Source organism: Citrus clementina, unplaced genomic scaffold (genome assembly GCF_000493195.1).
Source record: "Citrus clementina cultivar Clemenules unplaced genomic scaffold, Citrus_clementina_v1.0 scaffold_1, whole genome shotgun sequence".
Taxonomy (NCBI): domain Eukaryota; kingdom Viridiplantae; phylum Streptophyta; class Magnoliopsida; order Sapindales; family Rutaceae; genus Citrus; species Citrus x clementina.
In genome coordinates this window covers 5,176,539-5,189,503 of record NW_006263303.1, presented here as the reverse complement: position 1 = coordinate 5,189,503, position 12,965 = coordinate 5,176,539, and the positions used below count along the sequence as shown (strand labels likewise).

Here is a 12,965-nt window from a genome sequence, read left to right as displayed (position 1 = left end):
CCCCCCCCCTCCTTTGCTAGCTAGGGAAACATGTATCGGAGGAGCTGCTTGTATTTTTCTTTTTGCTTTATTTACAAATTTTGTCTTTTTCCCCCCCTCCCCCCCCCACCCAAAATTCCTTGGTTTGGTGAAAGTGAAAATTGTACTGTCTGTAATTATCATTTGTCTCATAATCATAAAATGCATGCTCCTATGAATCACTCTGTTTTCTCTTTTGTTGTTTTTGATGCTCCCATTTGATGACAGCAAAACCCAATGATCAAAATGTTACTGGTACTATTTATTTATCATTATTATTGAAATAATTATTGTAAATTCAATCTTCTGCCATGTGGAGAATGAGCAATTATTAATTCCATCTTACTATTGGCTAAAAATGGCAATATTCTATAGAAGCCGCCGACGGTTGGCCCAATCTAGATAAGAGCCGGCCCATAAATTATAATAAAGCAGAGGTTAATAATGTTAAGAATTTTAATATTTAATTTCCAACTTAAACCTAAATACTATATGTCATTCATTTATTAAACGATGAATTTTATAATTTATAAAATTACTTAATCACTATTTAATAAATGAATATTATATTAATTAATTGATACTTAAATATCAGAACACCTAACATTGTTTTAAAATTGACACTTAAATGTCGGAACGCCTAACATTATTATAAAATTGTCATTGCCATGAAGTTGGAGAAGAGGCTTTCATTGGTCTTAAGTAAAGGCTTTAGTCATAAATATTATTTTAATAAGCTTCTTGGATCCCTGAGTTGGGAAACTAGCCTCTCAGTTGCTCTCTTGATACGAGAAAACAGCTGAAAGTTTGAAATTTGGGACTCGTCTGACTTGCTACAAGGTCAATGGGAATTCAAAATTACCTAATAATATTAATACATTGATTATTTGGGTTCTAGCACATCATGCACGGAATCCCATGAAAATACATACAATTATACAAACATACATTTCATTTTAGTTTATTGTTTAATACCATAAAAAAAAATTGACTATTTACTGCGCTTATTTACTGTCTGTGCATTCGTTGTTGATCTTGTAGTAGCTGGTTTTAGTTAAGTGAACCAAATTGACAGTCCATAAACTTATTGAATGAGAAGTGAAGTGACTCCAAGTTAATAACCGATTACAAAGAGTTGCCAAGTTTTTGGTAGGAGAAAATGGGAAGAGAAAATCCAAAGCAGATCTAGTTCAACTAAACCAAAGAGAATCTGAACATTTTTGGACATTACAAACACAGGGACCCAAAACTCTGTAATTATTAAACAACTTTTTCAATTTCTCTTCTTTTCTTTCTCTTTTTATTCTTCTTCTTATTATTATTATTATTTAAAAAAAAAAAAAAAACTTCTCTCCTGTTGGTGACTCTCTCTTTCTCTCTGTACCTGCAATTCTCAGAAAATGCCACACCTCTTATTCTCTTCAATCGAGAAACCTTTCTTCTTCTTTCATGGAGATCCACCTCCATATTGCCATTACTAAAATGCCCTCTTAGTTCTAAATTTTTCTATTTCCTTTAACTGTGAGTTTCTTTTTGTCCCATCTTTTTTGGCTAAATCTCTCTCTCTCTCTCTCTCTCTCTCTTACTTCCATAGTAGTCTTATCCTTCACAGTTTTGAAGAAAGAACAGGTTTTTACTCTCTTATTTAATCTTTAGTTTTGGTTCACCGCAAAAAGTTACAATTTTTTTTTATATTTACATGTAGAATTCTGTGACATGTACCATAGTATATGCATATGAGTGGCATAGGCTGTTTTGTTGAAGCGTGTGTTGATGATATTTAAGATCTTGGTTGTGTCCATTTGTCTCAAGTTCTGTAATTTGGGTTAGATCCTTCGTAAATATACTATCTTGGTCTCATTACTCTCCCAGATCCATGATTTGAGTTCACCAATTCTTTGTATGATGGCAAAATTTAGCGTTTGATTTTAATGTGTTTAGATCATTGTTGATACCAAGCTTCTGGTTCCTTTTCCAGATTATGATCGTAGTAGCTGAATTCCTTCGTATTTTTGTTGATCTGGATTTTCTTTTTTAGCTATATGCAATTGCTTTTAACTGTTTCTACTTTTGGGTTCAGTGTATCTGGCTGGAAAGCTATTTCAAGTAAAGTAATGTGGTAATGCTGATAATCATAGATGGGGTTGCTTATTCTTGTGGTTGTTAGATTTCCACTGCAGCTAAATATATAAGCGGTCTCTCAAACTTACTTTTGACACAAATAAGGCCAATAAATTGCATATATACAGTTTCTTAACATTGAACTGAGTCTGGTTTTAGGTCTTTATTCTTTTTATTGGTATTAGGTTTCTCTATGTCTTCCCCTTGCCACACTCAATTTTCTGACTTTTACTTGAGTTTATAAACCATGTAGTCGATTCACAATGCATCCACTTCGTTAGAATTGCTTTGGTTTGCGGCATGTCATATGTACTGAATTCTCATATATGCAGATACGGTGTCCTCAAAAGTCTCAGGTAGAACTTTTTTGCTTTTGAAGAATTTCAGCATGAATCCCTTTCTGTGCGATTCAGCCATATTGTTGAAATAGTTGATGTGGATTCTTCTTGTTTAACTGCTATTGACCAATATACTAATTCTAGATTGTATCTGTTTTTGTTACTAGTGTGTTGCTACAGCAAATCAGCAATCTTACCCACCCCCTTATTTAATTCTTTGTGTGTTTTATTCATCGCTGTTATCTGTGATCCAGGCATTTTCTCTGCTTAAGATTGCTGCATTCCCAGTTTCCCACCATGCTCAAGCAAATTCTTAGTAAACTTCCTAGGAAGTCACCAAAATCTGACCAACTAGATGAGATTAATTCTGGCAGCAATAATTCCAACTTCAGCAATGGAAGCCAATGTACAAATGGTGGGAACGGTCTTTCAAGTCGCTTGAGTGTTGTCAAACGGGTCTCTTCAGCTGTTTTTCCTTCCAGCATCATGGCTGGAGTGGAGGCCGTGGAGCCTCATCTGTCTTTCAAAGATGTTTCAAATACTCAAAAGCAGAATCTATTTGTCAGTAAGTTGAACCTTTGCTGTGAGGTTTCTGATTTCAGTGATTCAGATAAGGTTACTGCTGAACAAGATCTTAAACGTCAAACATTGATAGAGCTTGCTGATTTTGTTTCTTCTGGATCTGCAAAGTTCACTGAACCAGCTATTTCTGGAATGTGTAAAATGTGTTCACTTAACCTTTTTAGAGTGTTTCCACCTAAATGTCGTTCTAATGGTACTGGAGGTGAAACTGAAGATGAAGAACCAATGTTTGATCCTGCTTGGTCACATTTGCAGATTGTATATGATCTACTACTTCGGTTTGTCAGTTATGGTTCTCTTGATGTAAAGGTGGCAAAGAAGTATGTAGATCATTTATTTATTGTGAGATTACTTGACCTTTTTGATTCGGAGGACCCAAGAGAAAGAGACTGCTTGAAAACAGTTTTGCATAGGATATATGGGAAATTCATGGCACACAGGCAATTTATTCGACAAGCAGTTTGCAATATCATCTATCGTTTTGTTTTTGAAACTGAAAGACATAATGGGATTGCAGAGCTGTTGGAGATTTTTGGGAGTATTATTAGTGGGTTTGCATTGCCATTGAAAGAAGAGCACAAGATCTTTCTATGCAGGGCTCTGATTCCTCTGCACAAGCCCAAATCAGTGGGTATTTATCATCAACAATTAACATATTGTGTTGTACAGTTTATAGATAAGGACCCAAAGTTGGCTACAAATGCGATTAAGGGACTGTTGAAGTATTGGCCGGTGACAAATAGCCAGAAAGAGTTGATGTTTATAAGTGAGTTGGAAGAGGTTCTGGAAATGACTAGTATGGCTGAGTTCCAAAAGATAATGGTACCACTTTTTCGGCGCATAGGATGCTGCCTTAACAGCTCCCATTACCAGGTATACTTCCTCTTTATCATGTGCATGCTTATTAATAAAAGAGTTGGTTAACATCTTTAGCACTGTTGTGTCTTTTTTTTTTTTAAGTTCCCTTTGATTAAAATTATGGTCATTTGATGATCAAGAACTTGAAACTATGGGATTAAAATGTTCAACTGTTGTTTCTGGTCATAATTTCATTTGTTTGTTTCTAATCAAACAGTTTCCAATAGAAGATATTTCCTCATTGTATAGAAAAGCAAATTTTGATTACTTGTGTAAAGGTGAAGAGTCTGACTTAATATAAATATCAGATAATGAATCAACATAAAATGGTGATATGATGGGTAGTTATGGGTGAAGAATAAGTGAGAACTTAAATATTTTCCTTCTCTATTATTTTCAGGTGGCTGAACGAGCTCACTTACTATGGAACAACGAGCACATTCTTAATCTTGTAACCCATAACCGACAGGTGATTATTCCTCTTGTCTTCCCAGCTCTCGAACGGAACACCCAGAATCACTGGAACCAAGCAGTACTTAACCTGACACAAAATGTAAGGAAAATATTATGTGAAATGGATGAAGAGCTAGTGCAAGCCTGCAAAAGGAAATTAGAGGAGGAAAATTCCACATTGAGTGTGGCTGCAGAGAGGCGGAAACTGACGTGGGAACGCCTGGAAAGTGCAGCTAGTTTCCAACCCTCTGCTGATTATATTATAGCTCCAGTGAAACCGGCCACATGCTCTGTTGCTTGCTAATTGCTTCTTGAGCACCAAATATGGGAAATGAACCAACCATGTGTCTGGAGATTCTGATTATTGCAGGAATTGAAGTTGGCTGTTGAATTTGGCCAGATTTAGGATGCCAATCCAATAGGGTTTCTGTATCTACACTAAGATGTTGTGTTAAGAGTAGTTGCCTTGTGGTGCGGTGCTATAATGATATAGGTTTGGATTCCTCTGATGGCACTTGTGTATTGATATGTCGTTTCATTTATCTAAAGCTCTGTTTGATTTGCTTATTTTTCTATCCCTTGAAAGAGGTTGAATATGTAGATACTACTAATACTGGCGATTTCCGATCCTAATACAATGAGAATATTCATTCATTGGCAAAATTGCCTTCAGGCATTTCCAGAATGCTTGGTTTAGGCTTGTATTACCAAGGGGCTTGGAGCTTGCTGCCTGTTCTTTTGGCCCACTTTGGCATTAGGCAGTTGGAAATGGATTCTTAATCACAAATGATGTCAGCTCCTCAAGACAACTGACCAGCCGAAGCTTTACCTTTGGCATATGATATGATAGCGTTTCGCTTTCTGTGGAAAATTACATGGAATCTTAAACATTAAGGAATTGACCTAAAAAAAAAATGGCATTGACCAGACAAAATCCAATGAACTATTTTTTTGGAAGAAATAAGAAAGCACCACCTGGCACCTAGTGAAAAATATCCCACACTTTTTTCTCTTTACTTTGAGCCATCACACCATCATGTCATGCTCTTTATATATGGAGAGAATATTATCTTTTGCTTAATTATCTGCTTAATCCTTGTAATTTTAGGGGACAGAGAGACAGAGAGAGATCATACCCACAATCATAATGTACGCACCACCACCACCATCGGGTTATCAAGAAATGACATACCCATCCACATACTATGATCACGTTCGCAGGCGCCATGAAGAAAGAGGCTGCCTTTACGCTTGGTTTGTCTCAATTCTTTTTCACTTACTCCTCGCTTTAATTATTACACGTAGCCTTTGTTTCTTTTTCCCCTTATTATGTTTAATTTTTGACAGAAGATATGAATTAGATGATTGTGGAACTGTGTCATCTTATTTCTCACTATTTTAATGCTTAAATTATTTAATTACTTTTGTTTTTTTATATATTTTCAATAGCATTTATTAAGTAATATACAGGAACTTTAGGTGGCGTTTATTTTTTAATTTAATAACTTAAAGTTACTTAATTTAATTAATTAAGTTAATTAGAGGTGTTTGTTTTTATAACTTAATGAGACTTTTTAGATAATTTTGACTTAATAAAATAAGCTAATTTTTTTAACTTTTTACTTAATGGAGAAATTTAAATTAAGTCAATTACTTACTAATGTCAAAAATATCCATGTTTTATAATTTATTTTTCATGTCTATCCCAAAACTCACCCATAGACATTTACCCCACATAAAAATATTCCTGTTTTTTCTTTCTTATATTATATACGACAAAATTTGAAATTTATGGTATTTTATATATTAAAATTCTAAAATAATTATGTATTCACTTGAATATAGTTTTACTTATAAATGTTAAAATATTATGGTATTTAATATATTATTTATTTGACATTCAAATTTAATAAGGATACAAATGTAAAAGTATATATTTTCAGCTTTTTCAGTTAAAAAAAAAACAACTTAATACTTATTTTTTGAGATTCAGATAAAAAAACAAACATATAATTCAGATTCAGACATTCAGATCTATTCAGAATTCAGACTAATTCAAGTCTATTCAGATTTCAGACAAAAAAAAAACGTCACCTTAGTGTTACCACTATTATTATTTGGGCATTATTATGAACTGCAGTGTGTTCGCGTTGTGCTGCTGTTTCTGCTGCTTTGAGACCTGCGAGTGTTGCTTGGAAATGCTGTGCTGTTGCTGCCCTTGAATCCAAGCATCATCGATGGATCGTCTGATGATAGATGAAGATGTAATATACACATAGTACACTCCGTCACTAGCTGTGGTAATCAGTCTGTTGTTTCTCTTTTGTCGGAAAGAGTGTGGCTTTCCACGAGTAAATAAATTGTTATGTTATAAAGAGTCTTCACTGATTCTGAACTGTGTCCCTATTTGATTTGCTGCGTCGGTGGTTTTACAAATCTGGCTTTCACTTGCTGAATGAGTAAAACATACTAGGCATTAACAGCCTTCATGCCATGTGAGTGATTATTCATAACCGCAGTATTGTTTTTCTTATTGATCTTCTGAAAAAGCCAAACGGACACGTATTTTATTAGGTCAGATCCAATGATTTTAGATTCATACGTAAAAATGCACAGATTTACAGTTTATTACAGCAACGCAAAATCTGAGCTGTTTTGGTTCGGTCCCATATTCCGGCTACTTCAGTTCCGGTTATGGCTTCAAAAAATGTACTTGCAGGCAATAGAAGTCAGCAAACTTGTTAGCAAAATTGATACCAGATTCACAGCATTGTTGTCTAGAATAGTAAGACCAGAAATCTTCTTCACCGTTGGTCCAGGCTTCCCGACAACCTGCATCAGCGATTAGAGATGCTCAAGCTTAGCTTAGAATTTGCAAAGACACTCAGGCCAGTGTTTTTGGAAGACTCTAAAGGTGTCTTTGAAAAGTTTAAAGTTAATTTTAGTGTATGGTAGATTTTCCTAGAAACTACTTTTCGTACTGCAGATTTTAAAATATAAGGAACACGTAACTTTTCAATATTTGAGTTCGAAAATCAATTTCATACGTAATAAAATTCCATACAAAAATAAAAAAATTAATATCATAAAATATTTATTTTAGTTATCAATTATTATATATGCACAATAAAAAATATTTTATATACATGTTTATAAATATGTAAATAAATTTTATTCAACATTATATCAATTCAGGTATTTACAATCTTACAATAATTTAATAGTAAGATTTACAAACATACGAGACTACTTTTAAAACTTACAATACTTTTAAAAATAAATTTTACCAAACTTTTAATTGATTCTCTCCACAATTAATTATCAGCACAGCTAACGACAACTATTTTAAAAGCTTTAGCATTACCAAATTAGCCCTAAAATGTAGCAGTATGCACAAGTTATGATGATGTATGCCATTCACAGAAAGCTCATGCTAATCTAGATTTTACAAGACATTTACCTTGTTGCGGACACTGCAGAATCCACTGAATTGCAGTGTTGCTCCTAACAGAGAATCTATGAGACTTCCGCATAATCCTGCTATTGCAGAGATAGGTATCACCAATAACTGCTTAAGAGCTATATCACGAGTGCATGTTGCAGTGAAAAATCCAAAGAGAACAAATGTCAGTCCAATGACACTGCCAGCCGCCACAGCTGCCAGGAGTCCTGCTTTTGTTACACCACCATTTGTGCCCCTCCGAACAGGCTGAAAACCATGTAGGAAACAGATTAGATTTATATTCACAACTTCTGAAATTTAACTAGAGCACATCAAATATTTTTGGTCATGATTACTAATTGAAGACTTACGAATCTCGAAAATCAAATTCCAAATTTCCAATATAGCACAGCAAATATTGAAAATATTGACTCAGGACAGATATACACTTGATCAATGAGAGAAATGGTGAATAATGATTTATTAAGAGAGACTAGGCCTTGAAAGAACACAAAGAGCAGAAATTGATAATAATTAACAAGGATTCACTGATCATCCAGCCCTAGATGCAAGTCAGCTAAAGTTATGATCTGGCATGCAGCGCAGCAAAAACCCCATGTTTAAGCATTAGCATAATAGCATCATACAGATGACAAAAGAACTTTTAGAATGGAACTTTTAAAAATAAGAGAGTGGTACATGCAGATCCCCTTTAACAAGAAGAATAACAGAGCGTCAAGCTTCCTCATGCTACGAGAAGACACAGAAACATTAATAAACTAATGCTCTTCAACTTTCAGCAGAGTGAAAGGAAATGGAAGAATGCAATGGAATATGTCATAGGAATGCGATGCAAACTATCAGTGAGTTGAACAAGTACTCAAAAAGTAAGAGAATATCAACCTTAAAAGTTGTGATTAATCGAGGCTGCTCATCACTAAGTACCCCAAGCTCGGAAGACCAAGTGTCCCCATTGCAGCAGCAGTAGTGGCCTAAAATACCGCCAATGAGAGACGTCACAAGAGGCAACTCTTTTGAGTCCAAACACTTGTCCTGCTGTCCAGTCAACTTCCAAACAATCACAACTAGAACTGCTGCAATACCACTATTGGATAGCACTTGTATCCTGAAAATAACAAACCACGAATTCCCCATTAGAAAACAAATCTAAACACTTAAGACACTATTTGGTATCGAGGATGGGCAGCTATAGTTTAAAAGCTATCACAATAAAGTGTTTGGTAAACATTAGTAATTAAAATTTAGAAGCTAAGTTGATTTGATCCTCTGATTGTATGATGAAAAACTTACAATACCTTTACCATTTTTTGTCAAAATTATTATCTGACTATTAACTTTTCTTTGTAATCACAAACTTTTTCCCACGGCAGCAGTTGTTGTTTCAAAAAAGATGACACCTGCCTTAATAGCTGTAGATTAAAAGCCATTAATCAACAATACCAAACAGGGCGGGGGCCTAAGGCAGCGCAGCTGCTCCCCCACCCTATATTTTAGGGGAATATCCACTATAATAAAACGCGGGGAGCAGCTGCCCCAAACGGAAGCTAAGTCCTTTTATTTACTACAAAGAAATGTACTATAAACAACTTAAAATTCTAAATTTCAATGCCGCAAGATGAAGGAAAGAAAGCAAGGCGAAAAGTGAAAAAGGCAGTTACCAATTTCTTTGACCACCCTCCTTAAAGTCAGCGTCAACGCGTCGCTTCTTCTCCTCTCCAACCTTAGTAAGCTTGGATGAAGTGAAGAAGAAGACAAGTAATAGAGCTCCGAATCTTCAGATCAATCACAGGCACGTGTAGATTAGTTTTAATCCTAAAATCCATTAACCGATAAAGACTTTGATAACTAAAGGAAGAAAATTTGGAAATAAAAAACATTAGAAGGAAACAAAAAGCAAGGAAACGAACCTGCTTCCAGCGGCGATGTGGGCAGTCATAACAATAAAGCCGGAGACTGCGCCGGAGAAGTTGAGGGATTTTCTCCTGTAGGATCTAATCGCGATCAGAGAAGAGATTAAGACGGCGATTAACGTTTGGTTTAGAAAAGTTTCCATTGTTGTCCCCGTCTGCGGAAAGGATTCGAAGCACTGACTGGGAGGTACAGAACATGTTTTTGGAAGGGAAATATGATGACTAATTGACTGTGGGGATTTGTCCTTTTTTTTTATTGCCTTTCAATATTGAAAAAGCTTTGGTACTCTAAAAAATACTGTGGGTCCCTCTGAAAATTCTCAATTTCTGCCTATAGAGCTCAACTAACCACACAGCACACTCCGCGCCTACAATACTGTTGCAGTATTACAGTTGTGGTGCACGCGAATAAGCGATAAAAAAAAGCGGGTTATTTTTAACCATTAAGCATATTTTACTGTACACCCACTTGTTTTGTTTTGACAATTATTACCGTACACCCATTCTGTTACTTTTTACCGTTAAAGTATAACAACGTTGCTGTTATAAATTAAAAAGACTAAAATACCTCTAAATTGAATTGATTTGATTGTGCAGAAACTAAATTACCCATTATAATTTACAAAATTTACAATAAAAAATACAAATCTAAGAGTATAATATAATAAAAAATGAAGAAATTTAGATTGTGTTGATTTACTTAATTTAGATGGTTTTAATAGATGTGTCATGTAAATATGAGTAGACTTTTAATTTTGTAATACATGTCAGTGATTAAAAAATTGATAATTCTTACATGTTTTGTCTTTTGCTATGCTACACTGTGCATCCAGCATCCAGCATCCGACCCTAGTAGGGTTGACAATAAACTCCGGATCCATAAAGATCCGGATCTTAAAAATCACAATTGATGCGGATCCGGATCCCGATCCGCATTTTTTAATAATTAAATTATTTATTTAATTAAATTTCAATTGAAAATATATAAATTAAATTATTTATTTAAATGTATAAGCATAATTAAATCTCTAATCTTCATTAACTTTAAAAATATGTTAAATAATAATAATAATAATAATAATTAGAGAATATTGTAATAAATCGGTTTACCTTAGATTTTTTTTTTATGTTTGATTTATATTGCAAAATTATTGTTTGTGAATTTATGGTGTTGTTGTATGTTATTTATGTTGAATTGATGTTAAATTGTTGATTCTTAAATTATAATTGAATTTTATTTAATATCATTATGTAAATTATAAAATTTAAAATTATATTTAAATTTATTATTATGCGGATCTGAATATCTTGAATATCCGCCGGCAATCCTTGCGGATATTATCTGCATCCGGATCTGTAAAAAAAATGCGGATCCGAATATCAAAAGTTTAATCCGAATCCATATCCGAATTCGAATTTTGCCATCCCTAAACACTAGACTTTTTTTTTCACAATAAAAACGTTGTTACCAATAATATAAACAATAAAAAATCAATAACATATACAACAAAACAAAAATGTTAAAATTGTTATCAATAACAAAAAACATTGTAGTAGACCTTTTTTCTTTTTCTTTTTTTCCTTTTGACCCATCAGCATGACAATTATAGAGTATCAATTACTGATCAATCATCATGTGTCACGTGACTTTGATCTAAATTTTTGTAAATTTTAGCATTACTCTCTGTATCGAATAATATTTTTCCTTTTGAATTAGTATCTTCTCCTAGTTTTTTTTTCTCTTATAGTCTCTCTAAGAATTCCAAATCTTAAAGAGGGGGGGCGACTCAGTTGTAAATAAAGTGAAACAAGCTGACTTCATTGTCAACATCAAAATTCAAATTTAAGCTTAACTACTCATTCCACAAAGAGAGGATGGGGGGGGGGGGGGGGGGGGGGGGGGGGGAGGGGAGGGGACAAGAGACCAGGGCGAAGCCAGCACTATTTTTTGGGGTGGGTTAGATTTTTTTAAAAAATTCAATTACTTCTCAAAAAAATTATTCTATACAAATGAAATTATTAAAATACACTAGACAAGCAAAAAACTAATAATAAAACTATAACAGTACAATGTAAATAAAAAAAACACTATCAACGAAATTTTGATTGATTCTTCAAACTCATATATTATCGTATCTGAATTATATTGTCTGCAATAATAATACATTAGAGAATTATTAATTATTTTATCAAAAAAATTGACAAAAGTATAAGTTAATAACTAATTGAAAAATACTATGAGCATGCATGTGCAGTAGAGGCTGGCCGTCACTCATGAGGTGGCAACTTAATGACTTGAATGGCTGAGTTTTTGGGAATTTAGACTTTGGATAATTGAATCAATTAGTCAGGGATTTGGGTGAGTTTTTCGATTTAGAGAAAATAGGTATTGACTATAATTATTAGTTATATTTTAATATTTTACTATAAATTTTTTAAAAAGAATAAATTTATAATTAATTAATTTTTTTCAAGTAGCCCCTCATAGCTTCACCCTCTTGAGTCCCTGACAGGAGAGTTGTGCATATCATTGTAAATGAAGATTCTAACGATCCAAGAACATTTTCTCTCGCTCAAGTGAGGCAATGTAGGCTAGCAATTTTTTCAAAAAAATGTAGGCTATAAAGTGTAGAATATCGAATCAATGTTATTTTAATAGCTTTTCGGCGATAATGTAAGGGTACGATTAGTATTGTGGTGCTGAGTAAAGGAAAAGCTCTAACAATAAAATAAAAATGCATTACACTTGTAGTTCAGCAAATATGACCTTTAAACATTATTTTTCACAAAATTAGAAAACCTATTTCATCAGACAGCAAAGGGCGGCCGCTGTTGTGGATTAGGTCTTCTGAGTTTAGATTTTAGGTTTTGTTTTATGGGTTATTTCCACCTAACCCCCAAATCTTTCAATATTTTCCATTGTGCACCAAACTTTTTGATATTTTCCACCGCGCACTCAATTCCGTTAATTTGACCATTATTTTTAACGGAGCTATTTGAAAGTTAATGAAATGTCTGAAATACCCCTTATCTTAAATTAGAAAAGAATTAAATGAGATAAAATGTTAATCTAATAATTAATATTTACATTAAAAATTCTTAATTAAAAGTAATTAATAATAATCTCATCAATTAATTTATCACATAAATTTAATTTCTCATTATCAAATAATATTTAGGGCATGAACTTCCAAATTTACCCTTTAACCGTTAAAATAAATG

At 33.6% G+C, this 12,965-nt stretch overlaps 2 protein-coding genes across 4 annotated transcripts; one reads left to right on the top strand and one right to left on the bottom strand.

The window, feature by feature from the left end:
* The first annotated feature begins 1,208 nt into the window (after positions 1-1,208).
* Positions 1,209-4,937, top strand: LOC18055645 (serine/threonine protein phosphatase 2A 57 kDa regulatory subunit B' kappa isoform). 2 transcript variants are annotated; one of them, XM_006450987.2, is made up of 4 exons: positions 1,351-1,647; positions 2,393-2,495; positions 2,732-3,932; positions 4,318-4,937. In XM_006450987.2, exons 2-4 carry the CDS (start codon positions 2,440-2,442, stop codon positions 4,672-4,674), a joined length of 1,614 nt encoding a protein of 537 aa, XP_006451050.1. In that variant the 5' UTR covers positions 1,351-1,647; positions 2,393-2,439; the 3' UTR covers positions 4,675-4,937. The 2 variants fall into 2 exon arrangements, with proteins under 2 accessions (XP_006451049.1, XP_006451050.1); XM_006450986.2 differs by lacking the exon at positions 2,393-2,495 and having other exon boundaries at positions 1,209-1,647.
* Positions 4,938-6,827: 1,890 nt separating this feature from the next.
* Positions 6,828-9,980, bottom strand: LOC18055585 (protein PGR). Of its 2 annotated transcripts, XR_002907612.1 has the most exons (6): positions 9,741-9,980; positions 9,492-9,605; positions 8,716-8,938; positions 7,831-8,079; positions 7,003-7,202; positions 6,828-6,911 (listed from the first exon to the last, which is right to left on the bottom strand). XR_002907612.1 is itself a non-coding variant. In XM_024192288.1 (5 exons), the coding sequence occupies exons 1-5, from the start codon at positions 9,884-9,886 to the stop codon at positions 7,071-7,073; spliced, it is 864 nt and encodes a 287-aa protein (XP_024048056.1). In that variant the 5' UTR covers positions 9,887-9,980; the 3' UTR covers positions 6,868-7,070. The 2 variants fall into 2 exon arrangements, 1 of the variants encoding a protein (XP_024048056.1); XM_024192288.1 differs by having other exon boundaries at positions 6,868-7,202.
* Between the last annotated feature and the right edge of the window lie 2,985 nt (positions 9,981-12,965).